This window comes from Indicator indicator, chromosome 1 (genome assembly GCF_027791375.1).
Source record: "Indicator indicator isolate 239-I01 chromosome 1, UM_Iind_1.1, whole genome shotgun sequence".
In the NCBI taxonomy this organism is placed as follows: Eukaryota; Metazoa; Chordata; class Aves; order Piciformes; family Indicatoridae; genus Indicator; species Indicator indicator.
In genome coordinates this window covers 122,202,013-122,226,532 of record NC_072010.1, presented here as the reverse complement: position 1 = coordinate 122,226,532, position 24,520 = coordinate 122,202,013, and the positions used below count along the sequence as shown (strand labels likewise).

Genomic DNA, 24,520 nt, shown 5'->3' with positions numbered 1-24,520 from the left:
CCGAATTTGTGATTTTAAATTTTTTGCATTTATAGCACTAATGATACAGAGATTCAGCACTGATACAATGAGAGAAAATGTAATGAAATTAAGAAAGAAATGGGTTAGATTTGAATTTAAACCTAACTGCAAAATAAAAGGTCTATGCGCTGCAGATGTATACAGTATACAGTCTCCACCTCAGATTTAACATGAGCGTTCCCTTGAAATATGCTTAAATCTTTCATTAAGCCTAAATTCTCCATCTTTATATCATAGCTAAGCAGCTTTCCACATCAATAATGCCACAAGTGTTTAAAGCCATTGCTCAAAACACTGAAAAAATCCTAAATCTTTCATTTGTATATGGTCAGAGATGATGCATCAGCAATACCTTCTAATTCCACAGCTGCAGTTTTTCCATACAATTCATTTTTTATACCATGAATTCTGCTCTTTCATTTAAAAAAAAAAAAGTAGTACATCATTAAAAATGCCAAAAAACCCTACCAAAACCACTTGTCATTTCTCTACAAAAAGCTGAAGTAATAAGCTTTGACAGGTGTGACTTGCTCTATTTATCTCAATCAAAGGCTTTCACAGGCTTCATTATTACACAGCTGTGTATTCTGCCTTTCTTCCAAGATGCTGGAATTTGTTACTTTCCAGTAGATGTAAATAAATAAATAAATAAATTAAAGGGGGGTGGGGGAAGCCATTTTCAAGCATTATACTCCTACACCTTGCTTTACCTGCTTTCCTTGCCAGACCATGCATGACGCTGCTGCTGGCATGTGAATTATCCTGCCTGGAAGAACACAGTAATGGTTGAGGAACAAATGTGAAGGAGAATAAGTTTAGACTGGATCTTACAAAGAAATTCTTCAGTATGAGGGTGGTGAGGACTCTGGAATAGGTTGCCCAGAGAGGTTGTGGATGCCTCCTCCCTGGGGGTGTTCAAGGCCAGGTTGGATGAGACCTTGAGCAGCCAAGTCTAGATGAGAGGCATCCCTGCCCATGGTGGGGAGGTTGGAGTAGATGATCTCTAAGGTCCATTGCAGTCTAAAGCCATTCTATGATCTATGAAATATTTAAGGCAATCATATGCTGCCCATTTCCTTGGCACAAAACCAAAAGAATGAGGTGCTGCTTACCATTACCTTCACAAGCAGGTTACAGAAAGAGGAATGATGAGAAAACTATACTTCTTGGGCAGAACGATTTAAAAAACATTAAAAATAAATAAATCACTGCTCTCAATCAACAAATAATATTATTAGTAATTGCTATGTCTCTCTCTGGATAAGGATGAGGGAACTACAACAGAAACTGTGGGAGTTCTTGCGTTGGTTTTGGTTGGGTGGATATTTTTATTTCTCAGAAAGAAAACGTTTTAAAAAAATCTGCTTGGCTTTGGACTGAGAACTCTTCCTAGACCATCATTCAGCTGGCTAAATCTCCTTAGACTGAAATGGAAAAAATCCTAAAGCGTAATTGAAGTGTGTCTCAAACAAAGTTGTACCAAAACAGAAGAGAAAGTAGCATACACCCTGTATCCAAATATGTTATTAAAAAGTATTTTCTAGCTTACCCATTTCTAGTTTACATTTTGTATACTGCTTTCACCTACAGCTCTGACTCACAGCCTACAAAAGCTCTCCAGAGGGGGAGAAACCTGTCACCTCTAACACCTTCTGAAACAGGAAGCCACAGCATTCAAGACTAAATTACCTGGAATTAATGATTCAAGTAGTTTTAATAACATTTTAAAGGTTATTAAAATAATTTTGTGCTTTTGTGATTTTTTTGAATCAATGTTTCTGAACTATTTTGGTTTGGTTTTTCCTTTGTCCTAGCATGTACTTTGTTAGCAATAACGTCAATATAGTGGGGTTCTGTTGCATTATAAAGTAGTGTTGTCAGTAATGACCACAACAACAGCAGGAAGTTATAGCAGAACCAGAAGGCAGACGGAAAGGAATGTGACTCAATGGGATACAGAAGGTTTGTAGCAGCTGGGAGGTGAGCTGGTAGGAGCAGCTCTCCAGAAAACAGTGATGAGATCAGAGAAACAGCTGTTCAAATGCAGAGGCAGGAAACGGTGCTTGCAACCATGAAATCTGAATAGGAGAAGATTTCTTTTTTCAAGACTGGAGAGTCAGGAAAGGGAAGGAAGAAATTTGGTGAGAAAAGGGGGAAATCTAGATGAAGTAGAACGATAATGAAGTTGGATTCAATGGGAAATATTTTAAGAATCAGTATCTACTGAGAGTTTCTGATCACAGTAAGATATTCTGGTACCTGGAGCACTTTCTTAAAAGAACTATGCTTTTTATTAGTCTTCTACTATACAGAAGTTGAATTAAGGAAAAAGCTACAGCATCCTAGCAGATACAAATACTTCCAGATGCTTCCTTCAGTCATGCCATACTGGCAACACATTTAGGTTTCAAAGTTAACTTCATTTAACATTAGTCAGTCCTATTGTTGCCAATACTACACTAACTCTCAGTGATGTTAACAGCGTGTTGCAAGTTGTTAAGTGTATTTGGGCATGTCTTGCCTAGCAATAAGTAAGCTACCTCCACGACAGGCAGGCCATAATACACATGAAGCAGAAGGAAAGCAATGGTTGCACAGTGAATCTAGTCATCACCAAGGGCAAAGGGAGACTGTGAGCACATGAACAGAAGGAGAAACTATAAAAACATTTTATAGAAGGAGCACTTTAGTTGGTAATGAGGTATAAGGTGCTCCAGGAAAATTTCCCTTGTGAAGTTCTCTTTTTCCATTAGTTCTGAGGGAGGTTGTACTCTCTGCAAAAAATTATTCTCAACACTGCCAAAACAGTTGGACCCAGAGTTTGAAAATTTAAAAAAAGGATGACATCAAAAAAACCCTACAGAGAAATCTGTAATCAACAGATGCAGTTCATTCTACACTTCTTTTTCTTTAAGAAGATAAGTCACAAAACATATCCAGTAAAATGTAAGAACTACTTTTTGTTCCAAATTTACATCATAATCAAAGCAAAATGTCAACTGGTATAACCTTGTCTTCAGTTAGGTTAGCATACCACAAGGATAGAATAACAGTTGGAGATGCTCACTGATAGCAAGTGAAATTAAACATAACAGAACCACCTGTTACTTCAGCAGTGTTCAGAAGTATTCAGTTAGTCACTTGAATTTACATTTCTACTCTTAATCCATCCTGAAACATGACAAGGAAAGAAAATAGAGCAATAGAGCATGATTGGAACAATGGGAAATAGAGTATTGGGAGACATAAAATCCCTGATTTGCTAGTTGAGGGGAGAAGGGAATTTAGGATATTTCACTAGTCTGTAAAGGGGACAACTGAACTTCCAGTACACTCTTTTCCACTACAGTGGAGACAAAAGGATCACTTTGTATAGTAGCACTATGACCAGCAAAATCCAGTGCCATAAGCAAGAACTGAGCTGCCAGATTGCAGGTTATCTCTCTTATCAATACATATGTGGTTTACATCTTACAGTGACTGCATGGTTTTGGTTACTGAGATTAAAGAAAAAAAAAAAAAGAGAGAGAGAGAAAATTGCATCTACAGTGTAAATTGAAAATACCTCTGTTTAATACTTGACAAGACTGAAGTAAAATTGTTTTATGAAAATAAATTAAAATTGAGGCCTTGGAAGTTTAACTTATATCTTATCCATAGTACACATCCTTGTATCATTTGTGGAACGATTTTAATACAACTGTTTAACTGCATATTCTGTATAGATGCTGAAGCAAAACAAGTTAAAAATTAATCAAAATTAAACACCAGCTTAAATCAGCTGAACTATTAGTTGTACCATCATTACCTTGGTCCTATCTAATCCACAAATGGAGCAAACTCCTCAAAAGCAAGTATATTCTATTCCAAATCAGATGATATGAAATCAAAAAATAGGAAAGAATAGAAATAATGAGATTTGGAAAGTACTTGCAGAAGGCCACGACAATTTTAGCCAACATATACTTTGTCTTTTTTGTGTTATATCTACGGCTCACTAGAAGCTAACCGGCAGTTACGAAGCAGCACTTTGTTTCTCATTGCCATTGACAATCTTTCAATTAGAATGAAAAATTTGAAATGCAGTTGCATCCTTATGATTTTACGACGAAAAATGTTCTTTAAGAGAATGCTGTTACTGCTGTTACAGTAGGTTGCTTTTGTAATTGAAACAAACATCTCTGAGGATTTCACTGGTAAAACAAAAATCAACACTACTTAAGTTTTATAGCTTGGCTGTAAGAAAATCAATAATCTATACCTACACCTCAAAAAGTTGAAATACATCTTTTCCTCATTTTTGTTTTACATAAGGGAAGTTAACCTTTCTACATTCCAATTTCATCATTTTCAGGGGAAAAAAAATCTGTATTCCTTTGTATTAAGTTCTTGTTCCACTGGTTTGAAATTGACACTCAGCAAGAGGCAGCCACTATGATTACTAAGAGCCTTAACACTGGCATTAGTGGGGCCAGAATTTCATCTCTGTACCAACAATTTGCTGTTAGAGTATGATTTTACCATGGATAAGTGCAACTGTCTAACAGACAACTTGTTTCCCTGGGACACAATTCAGCAATTCTAGTGATGCTTGTCCAAACTTTTCTAAGGAGTCTTCAACAATGGAGATATCTTCTCAGGTAATTTATTCCAATATTTGACTCTTTTTGCTACAAGGACTTTTTATATCTAATCTAATCCTGTGAACTATGGAAGTTTGTTTCTTTTTTATTTATTTATTTATTTTCTTTACACAATCTGGACCTTTTGGACTTCTGAAAACTTCCATTACTTTCTTACACACTCTTTATTCCAACAGAAATTTTCTCACTCCTTTCTTTAATCATGGCATCCCAAATGGGAAAATGTGTTCTAGCTGAAGTGTCACCAGCACTTACTTTACTTGCTTTATTCCTGCTTATATAGATCTGAAAGGTGTCTGCATCTACTCTTAATTCTTCAACTTGCATTCTATAACACCATACACATACTTACTCCAACAGCATTTTTAAGTTTTGCATCTCTATTATTGACCTTTCCAAATTCAATTGTCTGTATTTTTCCTTACTGAATGGAACAGGCTGCCCAGAGAGATTGTGGGGTCATCTTCTCTGGAGATTTTCAAAGCCACCTGGACATGTTCCTGTGTGGCCTGCCCTAGGTGATCCTGTTTTGGCAGGGGAGTTGGATCAAATGATCTCTGGAGGTCCCTTCCAACTCGTAATTTTCTGTGATTCTGTCCAGTTTGATGATAGGTCACTTATGATATTCTATATGCACTATTTTGCAAGCATTCAAGGTTTCTCCTTTCCCCCACCATCATCTCCCCTCTGGGAAGGCAAGAAGGAGGTGGACCCAGAAGGCAGAGATGTTAGTTCAGCTGAAGACAATGTACTGCAGGGATATCAGATCACACAAAAGAAAACAGAAATACTGGTGTGTGCAGTAGCAGGGGAACAGACAAAATGCAAACCACTGCAACCACAAAACCAGAAAAAAGGACACTCCCCTTCCCAGAAGCAGGGGAAATAAACCACAAAAAATCCAAAAGAGGAAACTTTACCAGCTATAGAATATACTTCAAGTTCCATAAGCCCTGGCCAACATGAACAACCCAGCATGCACTGTGTCACTGGGGAGGGAGGAGGGTAGCCCTGTCCCCTCATCCCTTGTCCTTTCTAGTGGGGCCAGTCAGCTTCAACCAATACATTACCCACTCTTTATTCTATACCATCTACATCACACTCAGCAGCAATTAACAGCACATACTCTCCGTCCTCCTGCATCACCCCACCAGGTACACCCAGGTCCCTGAGCAAAAGCAATCCCAAGGGTGGGTTTGCCTTTACCTGAAGCAGGACTAACTCAGACCTTTCTCCCTAGGATATCCCTCATGTGTACTATGGGAACTCTATCTCCTTCTACAGCATGTGGCAGTTTGGATTGGGCAGGGCCAGCTCCATTAGCAGATCCTCTAGTGTTAACCAGCCAAGTGGCTTGTAGTAGTTGTGCATCCCAGTTTCTGAAGAACATTCTTCCAATTGCTCTCAGGATGTTTTTTAAGAGGACGTTGTAACATTTCACTTTTCCCAGCAGGTGATGTGTGATGGGGGATGTGATACACCCACTCACTCAATGCCATATTCCTTGGCCCAAGTGTCTATGAGACTGTTTCAAAAATGAGTCCCATTATCTGACTCGATTCTTTCTGTGGTGCCATGTCACCATTGTTTTTCAAGGCCTACAATGGTGTTCCAAGTGGTGGCATGGGTACTGAATATGTTCCCAGCCTTCCAGTGATTGCTTCTACCATTATAAGCACATAGTGTTTGCCTTGGCAGGTTTGTGTCAGTGTGATGTAACCAATCTGCCAGGCTTCCCCATATTTATAATTTAGCTGTCACCCCCTCCCACTCCCCATAGCACAGAGGCTTTACCCACTTGGCCTGTTAGACTGCAGCACATTTCACATTCATGGGTAAGCTGTGCCATGATTTGATGATAGGTCACTCCTGATACTCTCTATGCACCATTTTGCAAACAATCACATACTTCCCTAACACCATATCTGGTCTAAATCTGACTACCTTGCTTCTCAGAATGTTGTAACAGACAGTGTCAAGATACTGAAAGATATGATGTTTACTGATTCTCTTTTAATTCAAGACTTGCTATGCCATGGAAGGAAATTGATAAAAAAAATGAACATATTGACTCATGTTCTGTCTGGAAAAAAAAAAAAAAAGTTCAGTAGTGAATGTGCCAGAAATTCACATCATCATTTTGCAACACCTTCCTTGTCTACACAATCTAATCTGACAAAAACAAGAGGAAGAATACCACAGTGTTTGCCAGACATAGCATGTAATATGCAAATATTATTTGCTTGATGTTTTGAACAAATATTTGCTTGATGTTTTGAACAAACTAATTCCCTTTTACTCAGTAGCTAAATGCTGGAATGGGAGGGGACATAGAAAAAGATTATCGTTCGACCTTCCAAAGTACAGCATCTCCAATATTCATTTATTTCTTTCAGGTAAAATTGCAGCTAATGCAATAGGTTTATGTCCTGTGGAAGTGATCTCCAGGTGCTTGTTCTGAAGCTGGCTTGTAACATCGAAGACTAAATTTTCTGTTCAGTTCATTGTTCTCCAAATACATAGAAACCCCAAACCCTCCATTTCTAAAGCATCGTTCAACAGGTTTAGATTTAAGTTTTCCTATAGCACTCCCTGTTGAAACCAACTGCCAATAAAAGGTAATTTTCCTCATGTAATAACCCATGAAGTCTCACATCTTCAACTTATTTCTCTCAATTCAACCAGAATTCTCCCTTGCATCAGAAAACAACTTTGTCCATCATTATGACACATAAAACACCTCTACCTTTGCGATCCCTTAGTTATCTGAGAGTTAAAGCACAAACAGGTACAAAAAGAAAAGGCTGCTAGTCTGTTAAATGATTTAATGAATGCATGGTAAGACATTTCAATTTAAGTTTATACCTTTTCCATTTTAAAATCATTTAAAAAGTGTGTTTTCTTTGCGTATGTGAACAATTAAGGAAAGCAGCAACTGAGATATAAAGATTATTTCAGCACTTGTTTTCTTCAGAATTGGATTGCTACTATAGAACTACAGCACATTCCAAAATGTTCATCTAAGGCACCCATGACTCCCTGACTATAGAAATACCATAAAGCCTGATCTTAGTTCAGCATAATTGGCATTGCCTCATACACTTACCTCTTTTGGCATGAAGGACAAGAAGCACTGCAAAGCTGACTTTCCCTTTAAGTTAACTAAATATGAATAAGGCTTTGAAGAACAGCAGTCAACCACTGTCAAGCAAAAATCAGAATTAAATTGGAGATGTTATTACACTAAATATCAACTTATAATAGTTGCAGCACTTCAAAGTTATTTCCAGCATAAGGTATCTACAGATTTGTATGACAACCATTCCTCAAAGTTATGAATTAATATTGTATTTCTCATAAGGATTCTGGAGGTAATTTTGAGAAGTGTTAAATCACTAACAACTTTCATTAGAGTTATTGATTTGGGAGAACACAATCTTTCAGAGAAATCTCACTGTCGTTTACCTTTCAATAAAAGTGCTAGGCAAACATAGTTAATAACGAAAACTAATATTACAAGGAGAAATATGGCTGGCTGAAAATGTTGGGTTTTTTTTTCTAAATGACTTTTAAGGATAATCTACACAACAGGAGTTTACCAGTGCGGCTTGCTTCATTTTTCAAACTTTCACATCTAATTTACGGTACTGGCAGGAGCACAGGTTTCTAACAGATAAGGTAACATTCATCTGACATCAACATTCATCCTGAAACACCTGGATCAGTATTCATCCACTATTCACCATTTAAACACTGCTGGACCTGACTGGATGTCACATTACTTGTTCCAAGCACAAATTCTGATCTAGAAATCTTGTGCAATGAGTTGATTCCCAGGCTGGCTATTGCTTGTAATAGTCAATTCTCTTCTAAGATGATTGAATAGGTGCCCTCACCTTCCCTGTAAAGTTCACCACAGGGTAAGAAAACCCTTCTGTTCTTGTCAGATCATCATCCACACATAGTTCTACATAAAGAGACAACTAAATATTATAATACTGTCTGCAGAATAAAGAGTCCTGATTTCCTGGGCCTTCAGGGACAAGAGGACACATAAGCATAGCTGCAAAATTCTCTTGTGAATAAAGATGTTGGAACAGCAAAGGATCTGCCAAGACTTAAGTAGAAAAGGGATGGGCAACAATGAGTGAAGGGAAAGTATCTGCACTACTTCTATCAAGAAACAAAAGAATAGCAACCTAATTCCACATATTGCCCCAATTGCCCCAATGTCATTCTGAGCTGGATATCATGCAGAACAGAGCTCCTGTGATTAACAGGACATGCCTGTTAATAATACCATTAGGAAAAAAAGAAGTCCAGACTCTTACACTGATCAGCTGAAGGGCAAACATTGTCAAAACAGTGGGTAAAAGTTTTGTGGCTTTGGTTGGTTATTTGTTGAAGTGTTGAGGTTTGGGGTTCTTTCGTTGGTTGGTTTTGGAGGGATTTTTTTTGGTTTTGGGTTTTTTTTTATTTTAATTGGAATTCAACTTACTAGAATGGGCAAAAAAAGGAAATAAAATAATTTTAAATTAAAATTTCAAACTAACTACATAAAATCAGTCTACAGGCAACTCAACATTTTTCAAATTTTTTTTTGGGCAAATGTCCCTTTACAGGCACCCCAAAACATCACATTTTAATTTATATGAAGTAGCACTTTCAAAAATAAGTGGTTTAGTTTTTCTTAAATCAGAAAATGTGCTTATCAGAAATAGTCTGTCAAATTTTCTCTTAGCATTATCCATTTAATGAAAATTCTGACATAGCAAAAGCAAATACCTGAATGGTCATTTGCATTCAACTTAAAGTCCTTATAGTTAGAAAAGTCAAACTCCACTCTGGTACATGCTTGTCCTTTGTTCTGCAGCAAAAAGGGAATTGATTTTGTAGAACCAAGATAAACATCACCAAAGTCAAATAGTTCCTGTAAGTTTAAAGGAAAAAAATAAGTCAAAGGACCATAAAGTCAATTTTTTTTAATTGAATACAATGTACAAAATAATTGTGCAACGATTCACAATTTATAACACAATAACAGACTTGGTAAATCCATTGTCTTGCACAACCCTTAACTTAAAAATCGTTCAGAACATAACATGTAAGAGTTGAGAATTCAGTAGATAAGTCCAGGTACACCATCAGGAAATTTTTTGTCATTCAGCAAATAGATCAGCAGATTACTTTTCCCCTAATCTGTAATTACTTTAAAAGAATCCTCTCCCTTTTCACATACTTTTTGCAGATTGTCAAGTTCAAAAGCTAAAGCTGCCAACTACCATTTAGTGCAACTGTTATATATACATTCAGTTCACTGTCTCTTCCCAATTTCTTCAATCATTTTATCAGGAAGCTAGTATAGCAAAAAATGAAAAACAGAATCACAAAATGAACTAGGTTGGAAAAGACCTTTGGGATCATCAAGTCCAACTTATTACCTAACACCATCTAATCAACTAAACCATGTCACTAAGTTCCACATCCAGTCTTTTTTTAAAGGCTTCCAGGGATGGTGAGTCCACCATCTCCCAGTCACTCTTTCTGGGAAGAATTTTTTCCTAACATCCAGCCTAAACTTCCCCTGGCACAGCTTGAGACTGTGTCCTCTCATTCTGTCACTGGTTGCCTGGAAGAAGAGACCAACCCCCACCTGGCTATAGTCTCCTTTCAGATTGTAGATGGCAATAAGTTCTCCCCTCAGCTTCCTCTTCTCCAGGCTAAACAACCCCAACTCCCTCAGCCGCTCTTCACAGGGCTGGTGCTCACCAGTTTTGTTGCCTGTGGCAGATTTAATGCTGGGGGGGAATTTCCAATCCACCACATTGCCCTTCTCTGGACACGTTTGAATGTGAAGTAGGGATGAATCACTATGACATCTTGATAAAGCAAGACACTATCAGTCTTACCAATTACTACAATTTTTTCATCCTTACCAAATCAATGTTTATTTCAGGGACCTCTACAAATCCATTGATCCGAAGCACTAACACGCCTGAATTTCGCACTGCCACCTACGTGAATGGATGACAGTGTGATTATTGACAAAGTCATCTCAACAATTATCTTACTAAATCTGACATAATTACATGAAAAGTTCGAAAATAGAAGCAAGCAAACAAACAAAAACCCACAAAACCTACTCCACAGAGTTCAGAGAGACATTCAGCGTAATTTGCAACAAAAATATGATGATACCTCTTATCATAGAATAGATTGTTGTTATGGAAATATAAAGAGGTGAATAAAATGCCTTCATTTTCTAGATCTTACATATACAGATTCCAGTGAAATGTGGCTTCAAAACAGAACAAAGTATGCCTCTGTGGCACACCTTATATGGGAGAGTCATATCTGTCAATTAAAAAACAAACAAGCAAACAAAAAAAAAAACCACCATCAACAAACAATTCTGTTTTAGGAAAGGCCACTGTTCTGCAGACAAAAAAAATATGTTGCAGGAGGCTGTATTACTAGAAATGAACAGTTCTCTTCAATGGGAGAAAGCTGAGTGGATGGTTTAGACCTATTCATCAGCTCTGAGGATTGAAAAGTATACTAATCACTTGACAGAGGTGTTGGTACAAAGTAGATATTGTTGTTCTTAGCAATGTTAAATCTGTTTTAGAAGAGGGAAAAAAATCAAGGGAAACTAGGTTTAAGCAAGCATAATGGAAGGCAGCCACAGAACATGAAGGTAGTAAAGAAGAGCCCCATGATAGCATCTCTTTTTCCCCATTTCTCACTTATCTGATCAAGGACAAGTTCAGGGATCAGTCATTCAGAAACCACAACAGTACTGGATGTTTATTGCACTGCTGTTATCACCTCAAATGTACTAGTAAATCCATCTCTGAGATGATCACAAAAACAAGTCAAGAAACAAGACACTGCAGTATTTCAGATCAGAAAGCCTGCAGATATGTTTACATATCTTCTGAAGGCAATCACATAAGTTTCTACAGCTTGCCAACAATATAATATGAATCTGTGCAAAATGAGACGCTGTTTTGATACATCAAAGCAAGACTGAGACAAAATAACAGAATAGGTTATAGAAGCCATTAATTTTTCTTTTTCTTTTTTTTCCTTAAAAATAGTTAGAACACTGGAGATAAAAATCCAAAGGACAGGCAAATGTGCACACATCTATACACATAAGCACACATCATAACACTCAAAAGACAAAATTCTTCCAGTTTTGAATACCTCCACTCTTGTATCAAAACTCATTTTTGCATTCAGAGAAAAATAGATTTTGAGAACCGCATGGCCTCCCACAGGTATCACCCCTTCAGAAGGGGTGATCTTCATTCCAGGTAGTGGGTTTGAATCAAGAACCTTCAAAACACAAACATCAAAGATTAATAATACTGAGAGGAAAAAAACCCAAACAAACAAGAAACAAACAAGAAAACCCACAACATGAAACCCTAGGGGGTTAGTGGGGCTGGTTTTGTTTCATTTTTTAATAGCAATATATCTATCACAAAGTTTTTATATTCTTACAAGAAGAAACTTTATAACAGGGAACCACTTGAAAGGGTTCAGCACAGAGCCACAAAAATGGTGGAGTGGAATATCACCCTTGAGGAAAGGCTGAGGGAACTGGGTATGTTTAGCTTGGAGAGGAGGAGACTGAGAGGTGACCTCATTAATGTTTATAAATATGTGAAGGGTGAGTGCTAGGAGGACAGAGCCAGGCTCTTCTCAGTGATGCCCAGTGATAGAACAAGGGACAGTGGATGCAAGCTAGAGCATAGGAGGTTCCATGTGAGCATAAGGAAAAACTTTTTCACTGAGGGTGACAAAACAGTGGAACAGGCTGCCCAGAGAGGTTGTGGAGTCTCCTTCTCTGGAGAAATTCAAAACCTGCCTGAATGAGTTCCTGTGTGATCTGCCCCAGGTGATCCTGCTCTGGCAGTGGGGTTGGACTAAATGATCTTTCCAGGTCCCTTCCAACCCCTAGCATTCTGTGATTCTGTGAACATAATGATGCTAACTTGGACTTAGAAATTTGGGGCAAAGATATGGGTAAGCAAAGTAACAGATTCATAAACATGATGACTGTCAGCCTCTTCTATTGTCATGGATAGAATTATGAAATAATTTTTGCACATCAGTTGACAATTTCACATTCTGGTTTTTCAACTTTAATAACTTCATAGGGAAAAAAAAGAAAACATAACCAAAAAACACCAAGAATTGCTATCTAGCAAGCTTCCAGAACATTCTACAAGCAATTTTTCAGTGATGCGGAGATTTGTCACTTCTTTTTTTTCACATTCACAGTAAGATGACAGGACATGGGATCCTACTACTGTAGAGTTCAGTAATAATACTAGGAGTAACCTACAATTAGTAAGGGCAAAATATAATTTCTTCTCTTCTAACACACCAATAATTCTCCAACAGTTCTCCAATAACTGAAAACACAAACCCATAACATGATCCGATAAAACAAACTCCTCTCTTCCTCCCCACTCCAAGAAGTAAAATATTCTCTAAGTAATTTTAGCTTACTTGGAAGTATGCATGATTGTATCCTATGTTTTGAAGAATGGCTGCCTTACAAGTAGACAAACCCATTGGACTATGGCTGAAGGATATCCTTTGCTCCATAAACTGAACCTTAGTAGGACCAAGCTATAAAAACAGAAAACAAGCATAGTAAAAAACATACTACTAAGTACAAATAAATGATTCAGCCTAATTTTCATTGCATAATGAACTAATATACTTGTGGAAATACCTAGATTAGAAGAAGTATTCAAACAGATAAACAATTTAAATGCAAGACAAGATTTATGCAATGCATTAAGCTTACCTAGATTCAAAGTGAACAGACATAACTCCAGAGATATTTCTGGGCTAATTACAAGACAAATAAAAATATTTTAACTAAATGTAATTTAACAGCACAGGTCCCATGATATTTTTTTAATCCTAAGTGTGTGATCAGGACAGGATACTCCAGAGATTTTAACAGGAGTAGAAATACCAACATTCTAATTTACACACATCTGGGTTTACATATGGCAATTTCCAAGGCTTCAAAAGATGAAGAAAATGAAGAAAATGAAAAAAAAAAAAAAGAGAGAGAAAAAAAAACGGCTATTGGGAAGAAAAAAAAAAAGAACAAACATCAAAGAGAAAGCAGTCACATCAAAAGGGAAGGGAAAAGTTTTATTTACTCTCAAAATGGAAGAATGGAAGTTCTACAGCAGCAGCCAGTAGACTCCAGTGGGGGAAAAAAAGTTTGGCTCTTTCATATTCCCTGGCATCTAACATAAGATAACAAATGGTTTGCCTAAGCTGAACAACACAGTTTGGAAGACTATCCAGAACACTGATTTTCAAATTATCAAATATGATGTTAAAATAAAAATACAAAATAATATTAGAATCTGTTGTTACCCTGAAGCTCTGCCCACACTCACCTTGATTTTTATCCCTTTAATATAGAACTGAAGAACTATCATACCACCTCTCAACCTTTGTTTGCCTAAACTAGGCGAGCCAAGAAGAACAATTACCACTTAATATGTAAGAATTACTAAAGAAGTATATCATTAAAAGCAAGAAAAAGGCTAACAGTCTTTGTCTTGCCTTCTCACTGTCCTTGGAGTAATATGCTTTTGTTAAATATGTCTAATAAAAGCCATATGAAATATATTTCTATTATCACACACTAAAAAAAAATATTAATTTAAGAAATCACTTGTTTAAATAAAACCCACACATTCTGCTTAAGTTTGCTGTCTGCACTGTTACCTTTGCAACACATTTCAAGTTAATTGTGTTTCCTTCACACACACACAAGTTGAATTCTCCTGTCTCTGGAGAGCTGAACCCTGGATACCAAAGAACTTCACATTCCAGATCACTGTAGGCCTCCACAAAGCCTAAATAAATGGACATATTTTACATGTTACAGCATTTATATGTAAAATCACATGATTATTTGTATAACTAGAAATAATTTAAGCACACTGAAGTGAAATTGCCTTCTGTTACTGTTGAGCAGTACATTGAATTAAAGAAAATTAGTTTCTGAATTCTCAAGATAAATGCACAATCTGTTTATTAGTATGCTGCAGTAAAACATATTTAACTTTTTTTTTAATAGTCAACATTTTTCAAATAAATAAATAAGTCAAGGATCAGACTATCTTTCTTGTAGAACAACAACTTCAGGAAAGACCATATACATTTCCTTGATTGCAACTGAGTCTGAAGTTATATCAGCAGAGATAATCTTTTTCTCAAGAATCAGAGCACATCGAGCTTCCTGATCCAGCCAAATCTTGCTTGAAATGTGTAATGCCAATTCAGTTAGCAGTTAGTGCTTTAATAGCAGAGCTCCAACATGCTCCTGCAGAACACTACCTTTAAAAGGAGAGAAGGTAAAAGCTAATGCCTCACACACTTCTAACAAATATTGATCCATAATGAAAGTGGAAACTAATCCCAGGCTGAATTCCACTCCTGTCACTCAGACTGTCTACACCAACTGAGCAGCTTCGTTCTTCACACAGTGCTTTTGGAACACTTCCTGTCTTGCTGAGCTCTATCGTGTTTCTAACTGCCCTTAAATAGCTACCTCGCTTCTGAAACATCAGCAATCTGTGCTGAGAAAAATGGTTACATAAGCACTGCTGGCTGGACTCAGAATCAACTAACTGGACTGTGTGTGCCTTCAGGGCAGGGCTTATACAGGGAGTGTGCCCTATGGTATCAATGCTCTGATCTGATACAGCTTTTGGGATACACTGATACTGACCCAAATCTAAAAAAGACAGTTGATAGCACTGGCTGAATGTTCATCTTATTTGATAGTGTTGACATTACAGATACATGCACACACACTGTGCTTGCATAGTATACCTTTGGCTGGCCGTACAGAAAATGCATTTCCTCTATCTGTAATTACAGGCTTCCAAGTGAACTCAGCAGGGTGGTTTCTGGGGTTGTGTACCCTGACAGTTGCTCTAAATTCTTCTTCTGCCAGGTATCCAGGAACAGGATTTAAAATCACTTCCCTTGCAGACAGCTCAAGTTCAACAGACACTGCTTTTGCAACTACGAGCACATGCCCACGGTGTTGGTTGTTTATTGTGTAAGTGAAAGATCTGTAACATAAAAATATATTTCTCAATATTTTAAATGCATTTATTATGTTGTAGTCAGAGTAAAAATCATGTGAGATAATTATTAGTATGAAAACATTTAACAAAACAATGTAGTGTGAGCACACCGTTAAGACTGGTAAGAGAAAGCAATACGTCAATATTGCATACAACTTAGATCTTGTCCAATGCGAAGATCTTCCCAAAGGATGGCCAGCCTCATACAGACATTCTGCAAGCATTAGTAACGTGAGAGTTCCATCACCATACCAGAAGGCTAGAAAACAGTTTGCCTATACATTTGTCCATGAGCTGTGTCAAAAGATCTGAGCATAGGTGCAGTGGTGCAACATTATGGTAGACAGAGCACAGTGTTTTCCATAAAATTTCTCATAACCAACTGTGATGGTTTGAAACTGTCATTTTAATTTATTAATTACTTGATTTATTTTTATTTAATTTATTTAATTTATTATTAAATTTTTTATTTAATTAATGCTTCCAGACTGAGCTAGCCTGGTTATTGTCGGTGGAGGGGGAATTTCAGCTCACACTGACACACCAATACACTGTAATAGAAAACTTTTTTCCTCAATAAACCTGGGGCTAGGTTATAAGGGCTTTTGACAGAACAGTTTACAGGGTTTTTTTTAAACCCTAAGAAACATTCCTAGCAAAATTTTGCAAGATAAAACTGCATTAATTATTGCAATATCACCATAAATGAGTGTACATCATTACCACTTACCATAATTACAATGAGTTTAAACCAGGCACTATTTTTTTTATTCCGCTACTGCAAAGAAAACTTGGAAATCAAAATCAATACAAAACTTACCTTTTAAACATTCCAAGAGTATTTGTCTCAAATACAATTGGAATATGAGTCTTTGTAAGAGGAGGCACCACCTGAGACAATGGACTCGTTCGCTGCAGTTCATCAATTTCAATATTGATTTTTATCCATATATGAACTAACAAATAATTGATGATGTGCAGTTTTCTATCTGTTATCGAATATACACAAACATCACCAAAATCCATAGTAGAAGGAGCTGGAATGAATAAGAAATTATTCTCTGAATCTTCAACATTAAGAAGTAGAAATTCATGTAAGAAAGCATAACTACTAAAAGATTATGGTCAAGACTTTTTAGTTTCTCAAATGAAAGAATTAGCTAGAACATTTCTGTAGCAGAACAAATTCACACGAAAGTTTGGAAGTAAACACCATGCACATTCTGTGAATGTTTTCAGTAGTACAACACCAAAGCCAGCACCAACACTTATTTTTTAATTATGTCTAGTTCAGCCAGCTATTAAAATAGGAAAAGCAATGTGCTAGTTACTAAGGGCATTATCAATAATCATAAATACTTTCTTATTGATTGGATATTTGAATGGCTGGACAATCAGAAATTCACTGAGATTTTACATACTCGACCTGTTGATTTAATCCCTGATTTACTCACTTGGTTTAATAATAATTTTGTTTAAAATGATCAGAGGGCTGGAGCACCTCTCCTACAAAGACAGGCTGAGAGAGTTAGGGTTATTCAGCCTGGAGAAGAGAAGGCTCCAGGGAGGCCTTCCAGTACCTGTAGGGGGAGGGACTGATTACAAGAGAATAGGTATCAACAGGACCAGGGCAACGGTTTTAAACTAAAGCCAGGCAGATTTCAGTTTTGTTTATGAGTGTGGTGGCACACTGGAACAGGTTGCCCAGGGAGGTGGTGGTGTAGGCTCCATCCTTGGAGACATTGAAGGTCAAACTGCATGGGGCCTTAAGCAACCTGACCTAGTTAAAGACTTCCCTACTCACTGCAGGGGGATTGGACAAAGGGTCCCTTCCAACCCGATGCATTCTATGATTTTCTGAGGACCACAATGTTTTAGTTAAACACTACTTTAGAAATTAAGCCATCACCAAATTTAGCTATTTTCTCTTAAAGTCAAACAAATGTGAACATGAATTGTGTTACTATTAATAAGTACTTTTAGAACCACTACATACATTCAGTAATCAAATTAGAAGTCTTACCAATGACTATTTGATGAAGCTGCTTGGATGTCAAAGTTCGACTACAGTCTTCCTTCTCTTGAGTAGAAGTTGGCAAAGCACTGAGCCCACTTGTAATCTGTGATAAACACAAGACATCATCTCAGAGCAGGGTTAATATTCTTATGGTTTTTTATATGGAAACATTAGTTTTCATTACATTATTACTCAAGCATTTAACTTACTTCTTTGACTGAAGAGTTAGAACCAATTGCCTCCAGTTTTCGACTAGTTAATAGGCAATTCTCATCTAAAGGGAGCTTTCTGAACTGTAACTTCTCCTTGTGAATATCTGTGACTGAGATCTTTGGTGACAAGAGCCCTTCAGCTGGTTTAAGGCCTATGTTCACAGGATTGTTATAAATATAAAACTGCCTGTAGGGGAGGGAAAGAAAGAGGAAAAAAAGCAATCTAGAAGTTTGGGTCTTCCATGTTTTACACATTAAACTACTTAAGATTTTTAAACATAACAAATAATATTTAAATAAGAATATTATTTTTAAACCCCTCAAGTACAGAAAATGCCTTGAAAAGTCTTCTATTGTATTATTCAGACAAGGATTAATATCTGTTGCACATGTGGCAATTGCTTAGTTAAGTAGGTTGCAAGCTATACCATATTACATCCTATCTAAAATAACTTTTAAAGAACAATTTAACTCAAGCACTTAAAAGTTAGCAAATGCCAAGATTTGTATCAAGTATTCAGAAATTACTACTATTTTTAATAGGAACAGTGTCATTCATCTGATACCTGAAATTTTCCTTTCTGATTCTGATTTTCATGCACTATACACTGGGTATTTGCATTATGGTGCACACATCCAACATATATTGCATGAAAGGAATACACCAGTTCCTTTCAATAAACCATAGATCATGAGCACACACAAAAATAAAATAAATTCAGCTCTGCAGGCCTTATCTGAATTATGAGGTATATAAACAGAGCAAATTAAATTAAGATTACAACAATAATCCACTGGCATTAATTTTTAATAGTGTCTTGCAAACTTGACACTATTAAGGTAGTACTCCTATTGCTTCAGAAGCTTTACAGGCTTTTATTCTTTTTTAAAAAATAAAACTTTTAGTAGTAGAGCTGTCAGTTCTGCTTTTTCCATTATTTTGTTCCACAGCATACCAACAAAATACACAACTCCATTAAGTGAGCATTTACTAGAAGGCTAGAAGACAATATAATCCTTTCATCTTATTTGCTTCATTCCACAAATTACATCATAATTTCCATACTGAATCCATCTCTTTGGGTGAGCTAGACATACTAGCTTTAATAAATTGTGTACAATTTATTATTTCTATAAAAAGAGAATCCAGAACATGTTATGTTTTCACAACAATGTGCCCTTGTGGCCAGGAGAGCCAATGGTATCCTGAGGTGTATCAAGAAAAGTGTGTCCAGCAGGTTCTAGGGAGGTTCTTCTACCTCTCTACTCTGCCCTGGTGAGACCACACCTGGAATACTGTGTCCAGTTTTGGGCCCCCCAGTTCAAGAGAGACAGAGAGCTGATAAAGAGAACCCAATGGAGAGCCACAAGGATGATTAGGGGACTTGAACATCTCCCCTATGAAGAGAGACTGAGATCCTTGGGGCTATTTAGTCTGGAGAAGAGAAGACTGAGAGGGGATCTGATCAATGGGTATAAATATCTGAGGGGTGGGTGTTAAGCAGAGGGGGCCAAGCTCTTTTCAGTGGTGTGAACTAATAAGACATGAAACAAAAGGTACAAGCTTGAACATAGAAGATTTCACCTCCTCATGAAGAGAAACTTCTTTACAGTGAGGGTAGCAGAGCACTGGAACAGGCTGCCCAGAGAGGTTGTGGAGTCTCCTTCTCTGGAGACTTTCAAAACCCACCTGGATGCATTCCTGTGCAGACTACCCTAAGTGATCCTGCTCTGGCAGGGGGGTTGGACCTGATGATCTCTGGAGGTCCCTTCCAACCTCTAATGTACTGTGATACTATTAACCACAACTAACTCTGAAAACTTGGCATCTTAATTTTAAGTTTATTTTAATTTCATGTTCCACGTCTCTGTCCCTATATTTTACCCAGGAAGGAATCTCTAAGTGTCTAAAAGAATATTTCAAAAAGAAGGATTTTGAATACATTATAAATAAGAGTCCCAAGACCATAAACATTTCAGTACAGGACAAACTTATCTCTATGACTGGTATCACCAAGTTGGTTCTTCATGTATATACACATTTTTCATATAAGCCTAAAATACTTGTTTAAAGGATAAATAAAGTCTTACCTAGTGGCATCTTTCTGCAAACGACGCTGCCTTAAATTATAAATGAAGTATGAGTAGTAGTCCTTATGTGCTGCTTTTGCTAGTTGTTCACGGTCAGTGTAAGAAAACTCTGGATCTATATAATTATATCTCTCAGTCTTTGTGAAAATAGTCCTAAATATTTAAAGAGAATTATAGCTTCACCACGTGTGTAAAATGATTCTGAGTCTTGTTAGAATGAAAACACATCCATTTTGCAACCTGCATATTTCATTGCAAACACCTTTTTCATCACAGCTGATTATTAATATTTGACCTTGTAAAGGCAGCCATAAAAATGAAATATTGAAACCAATGGAGAGCCACAAGGATGATTAGGGGACTTGAGCATATCCCCTAAGAAGAGAGACTGAGATCCCTGGGGCTATTTAGTCTGGAGACAAGAAGACTGAGATGTATAAATATCTGAGGGGTGGGTGTCGAGGGGAGGGGGCCAGGCTCCTTTCAGTGGTTCACAGTGATAAGACAAGGAACAATGGGTTCAAACCTGAACATAGAAGATTTCAGCTCAACATGAGGAGAAACTTCTTTACAGTGAGGGTGACAGAGCACTGGAACAGGCTGCCCAGGTTGGGTTGTGGAGTCTCCTTCTCTGGAGACTTTCAAAACCCACCTGGATGCATTCCTGTGCAGACTGCCCTAAGTGATCCTGCTCTGGCAGAACCTCTTGAGGTCCCTTCCAACCGCTAATATACTGTGATACTGTGAAACTGTAATAGCTGCACGTGTCTTTTCACATAAGAAAAACAACTTAGGAAATTTATGTGCAAGTGGCTCAAGGTTAAGTAGAATGGAATTAATTTTAAAGACATTTCAGCCTGGAAAATAAAGAACCAAAACAGTAAGCTGTCATATGACTAATCCATCTTGATCTACTATAGAGGATATACAAAGCTGTGGGTTTAAATCTTACTTTTGCCTATTTTTTACCTGTATTTTTCATTCCTGTCACTTGGCCTAATGCTGGCTGCACGGTCATTAGGAAAAGCTATAAGTGCATCCTCCTTACAGTTCCTGTTTATCCGGTGAGTGTGAATTTGTGTTTGGTTTGATTTCAGCATTGCCACGGGTGCTGTATCAGTGCACTGTCCTATCCCATCAGCTACAAACCATCCAGTTGCATTGGAAATCATTGGTGTTAGACCTTCACATTCAAATAAAACATGTTACATACATACACATACTAATATTTTCCACACAAAACTCAAAGTTTCAGAAAAATATGTTGCAGTTGATAGTGGTCCACCCAGCTCTGCAACCATCAGTCACCCCTTCCATTATGTTTTCTCAGATGTAGGGATGAGGGCATTCAGACCATACAAACAGTCAACTGCCTTCCCTGGCCTAGATCACAAATACTAGAGCCCAAACTACCACTACTATGTCCAGCTGCAATGCCTTGTCTTGCACATGTACATGACTGATGACTCAGACCCAACTCTGTCACATCACTGGCGACAGCATCCTAAACCTTGTCTTGCAAACTGCAAACACAGGCATGATTTTTCATAACCTCCCAAGCTACTACAAGTGAAGGAAAAAAAAAAAAAGAAAAAAAAGGAGAGTTCAGATCTCTTTTATGCTCATTTCAGAAAAGCATTTTATTAAAAAGAAAAATTATGACAAAAATTAAACCATTGTGTTTGCTTCTCTCCCTACATAAAGGTACACTTTTAAAACAGCACTATGAGTAAATAAATTCATTCTTCAGGTGCCTCTTTGCTCCATCACCTCTGAAAATCCTGATACATTAAGCTAAACATATTGGTTTTAAGCACTTCAGCCTTACTGCACTCAGAAATGGCTATCACCCCCCACTTCCCATCCTGCAAGCTATCCTCAAAAGACGTGATTCTGCCACTCTACTCTGCTCTGGTGAGACCTCACCTGGAGTATTGTGTCCACCCCTTGAGTCCCCAAAACAAGAGAGACGTGGACCTGCTGGAGCAGGTCCAGAGGAGAACCACAAAGATGGTTAGAGGGGCATTATAGCTACATTTCAACAGCTGAAAGGGACCTACAAGAAGGCTGGGGAAGAACTGTTTAGAAGGGCTTATAGTGATGGGAGAAGGGGGGTTTTAAACTGGAGCAGGGTAGATTTAGGTTGAACATAAGGAAGAAGTTCTTTACAATGAGAGTGGTAAAATATTGGAACACAATTCCCAGTGATGTGGTTGAGGACTCATCCCTAGAGACATGCAAGATCAGATTCAGTGTGGCCCTGGGCAGCCTGGTGTCCTGGTGCCTTTGAGGGTCCCTTCCAACCCATTGTAATCTGTGAATCTGTGAACTTTCACTGTCCATGGAGGCACAGTTTGAAAGAAGCTTCATTCCAGCCTCTTGTTCCCTTCACCAAATACAGAGAGGCAAGAGCACACACTTTGCCACAGAGACTGGGAGAAAAGAACAGGAAGATGCAGAACAGAAGCCATCTATATAAGGATCTGAAAAACAATCACTTCTCTTCCACGCTTCAATGAAGCTTGAAAACAAATCACAGGTATCAGTGGACTACAGAATACAGATACCACCCATAAGCTCTTTATAAACCTCCAAATAGGAACAAATTGTAGGTAAAAACATTTAGAAAAGCTGACAAAACTTGAATACTAAAATAAATCTTAGATTCTCAGAAGTCTATTATTATTGTGCTTATAAAGCAAGAAAGCTGAGTTCTGAATTTCAACAATAATAGCCAGAAGCTTCAACTTCTGTTTCTCAGCAATTCTCAATTGGCATGGGATTGAAATAGCTTCCTGAGTGTAGCAGTAATGTCCAGTGGCTTACCAATTGTTTTGATACTTGCAGAACAGCATTTTAGCAGAGACATTTCTAACTAGATCAGGTCACTCAGAGCCCTGTGAAACCTGACCTTGAATGTCTCCAGGGATGAGACCTCCACCATCTCCCTGGACAATGTGTTCCAGTGTTCTACCACCCACATAGTAAAGGGCTTCTTCCTACCATCCAATCTAAATCTACCTTTTCCTAGTTTAAAAACCATTGCCTCATTGCTACAAGCACTTATACACAGTCCCTCCCCAGCTTTCTTGTACACCCTCTTCAGGTACTGGAAAGCTACTATAAGGTCTCCCCACAGCCTTCTCTTCCCCAAACTGAACAACCCCAACTCTCTTAGCCTGTCACTGTAGGAGAGATGCTCCAGCCTTCTGACCATTTTTGTGGCCCTCCACTGGGCCCACTCCAGCAGGTCCATGTCCTTCCTGTGTGTGATGGTTTTAAGGCTAGACCTTTAATTTTTCTTCACAGCTTCATTCGCTTCTGAACTGAGCCAGTCCAGAGTTGTTAATGTGGGAAGGGAATTTCAGCCCACCACACTACAACACTGTGCTGAGGACTCCAGAGCTGGACAGAGTACTCAAGGTGAGTTTCACCAGAACAGAATAAAGGCAACAGAATAGGTGGCAGAATCACCTCTTGATTTGCTGGGCATGTTTCTTTTGATGCAGCCCAGGATTTTCCTTCTGGGCCTGCAAGTGCACATTTTGACTTACGTCCAACTTTTCACCCATCATTACTCCCAGGTCCTTTTCTGCAGGGCTGCTCTCTATCACATCATCCCCCAGCCTGATAATGTGGATGGTCCAAGCCAGGTGCTGAACCTTGCACTTGGCCTTGTTGAACCTTATGAGGTTCACCTGGGCCCACTTCTCCAGCTTGTCCAGATCCAGAGCTCTGGATGACATCCTATCCCTCTGGCATATAGACCACACAACTCATCTGGAAACTTGCTGAGGGTGCACTCAATTCCACTGTCCACATCATTGATGAAGATATTAAACAGCACTGGTTCCAGTACAGACCCCTGAGGGACACCACTTGTCACCCAACTCCACCTGGACATCAAGCCATTGACCACTACCCTTTGGATGTGATCATCCAGACAATTCCTTATCCACCAAACAGTGCCCCCATCAAATCCACATCTCTCCAACTTAGAAAGAAGGATGTTGTGGGGGGACAATGTCAAAAGCCTTGCAGAAATCCAGATAGATTACATCCACTGAGTTCCCAATGACCTCTTCTTCCCCACAAAACTCCCTTCAAAAAAAGTTAAGTATTGCCTTCCAGCTTTTTTATTACTGAGTATATCTTATTTAATTTTTTTGTATCTTACCAGGATTGATTTTGAATAGAATGTTTTTTTGTTTCGATTTGCACACACCAGTAAAGCTCAAATATATTTGGTGAAAGGATGTTTTCTTCAAAATCTGTAATTTTTTTCTCTCTAGTCCTGTACCAATTATATCAACAACCTGCTTCACTTTAAATGTTCCTATTTGATGTGGAGAAAAAGAAAATATCACATCCTGCAGAAAAAGAAAGGTA

The 24,520-nt window shown here is 37.9% G+C and overlaps 1 protein-coding gene across 1 annotated transcript in view; it reads right to left on the bottom strand.

Moving 5' to 3' along the window:
- CFAP47 (cilia and flagella associated protein 47) overlaps positions 1-24,520 on the bottom strand; it is a 286,222-nt gene that overhangs the window by 246,400 nt on the left and 15,302 nt on the right. Inside the window, 13 exon segments of the mRNA XM_054395813.1 lie at positions 7,771-7,865; positions 9,450-9,594; positions 10,601-10,678; positions 11,874-12,005; positions 13,188-13,310; positions 14,439-14,569; positions 15,552-15,796; positions 16,632-16,848; positions 17,835-17,931; positions 18,038-18,227; positions 20,132-20,284; positions 21,101-21,314; positions 24,309-24,501. Coding sequence (XP_054251788.1) covers positions 7,771-7,865; positions 9,450-9,594; positions 10,601-10,678; positions 11,874-12,005; positions 13,188-13,310; positions 14,439-14,569; positions 15,552-15,796; positions 16,632-16,848; positions 17,835-17,931; positions 18,038-18,227; positions 20,132-20,284; positions 21,101-21,314; positions 24,309-24,501 — 2,013 coding nt within the window.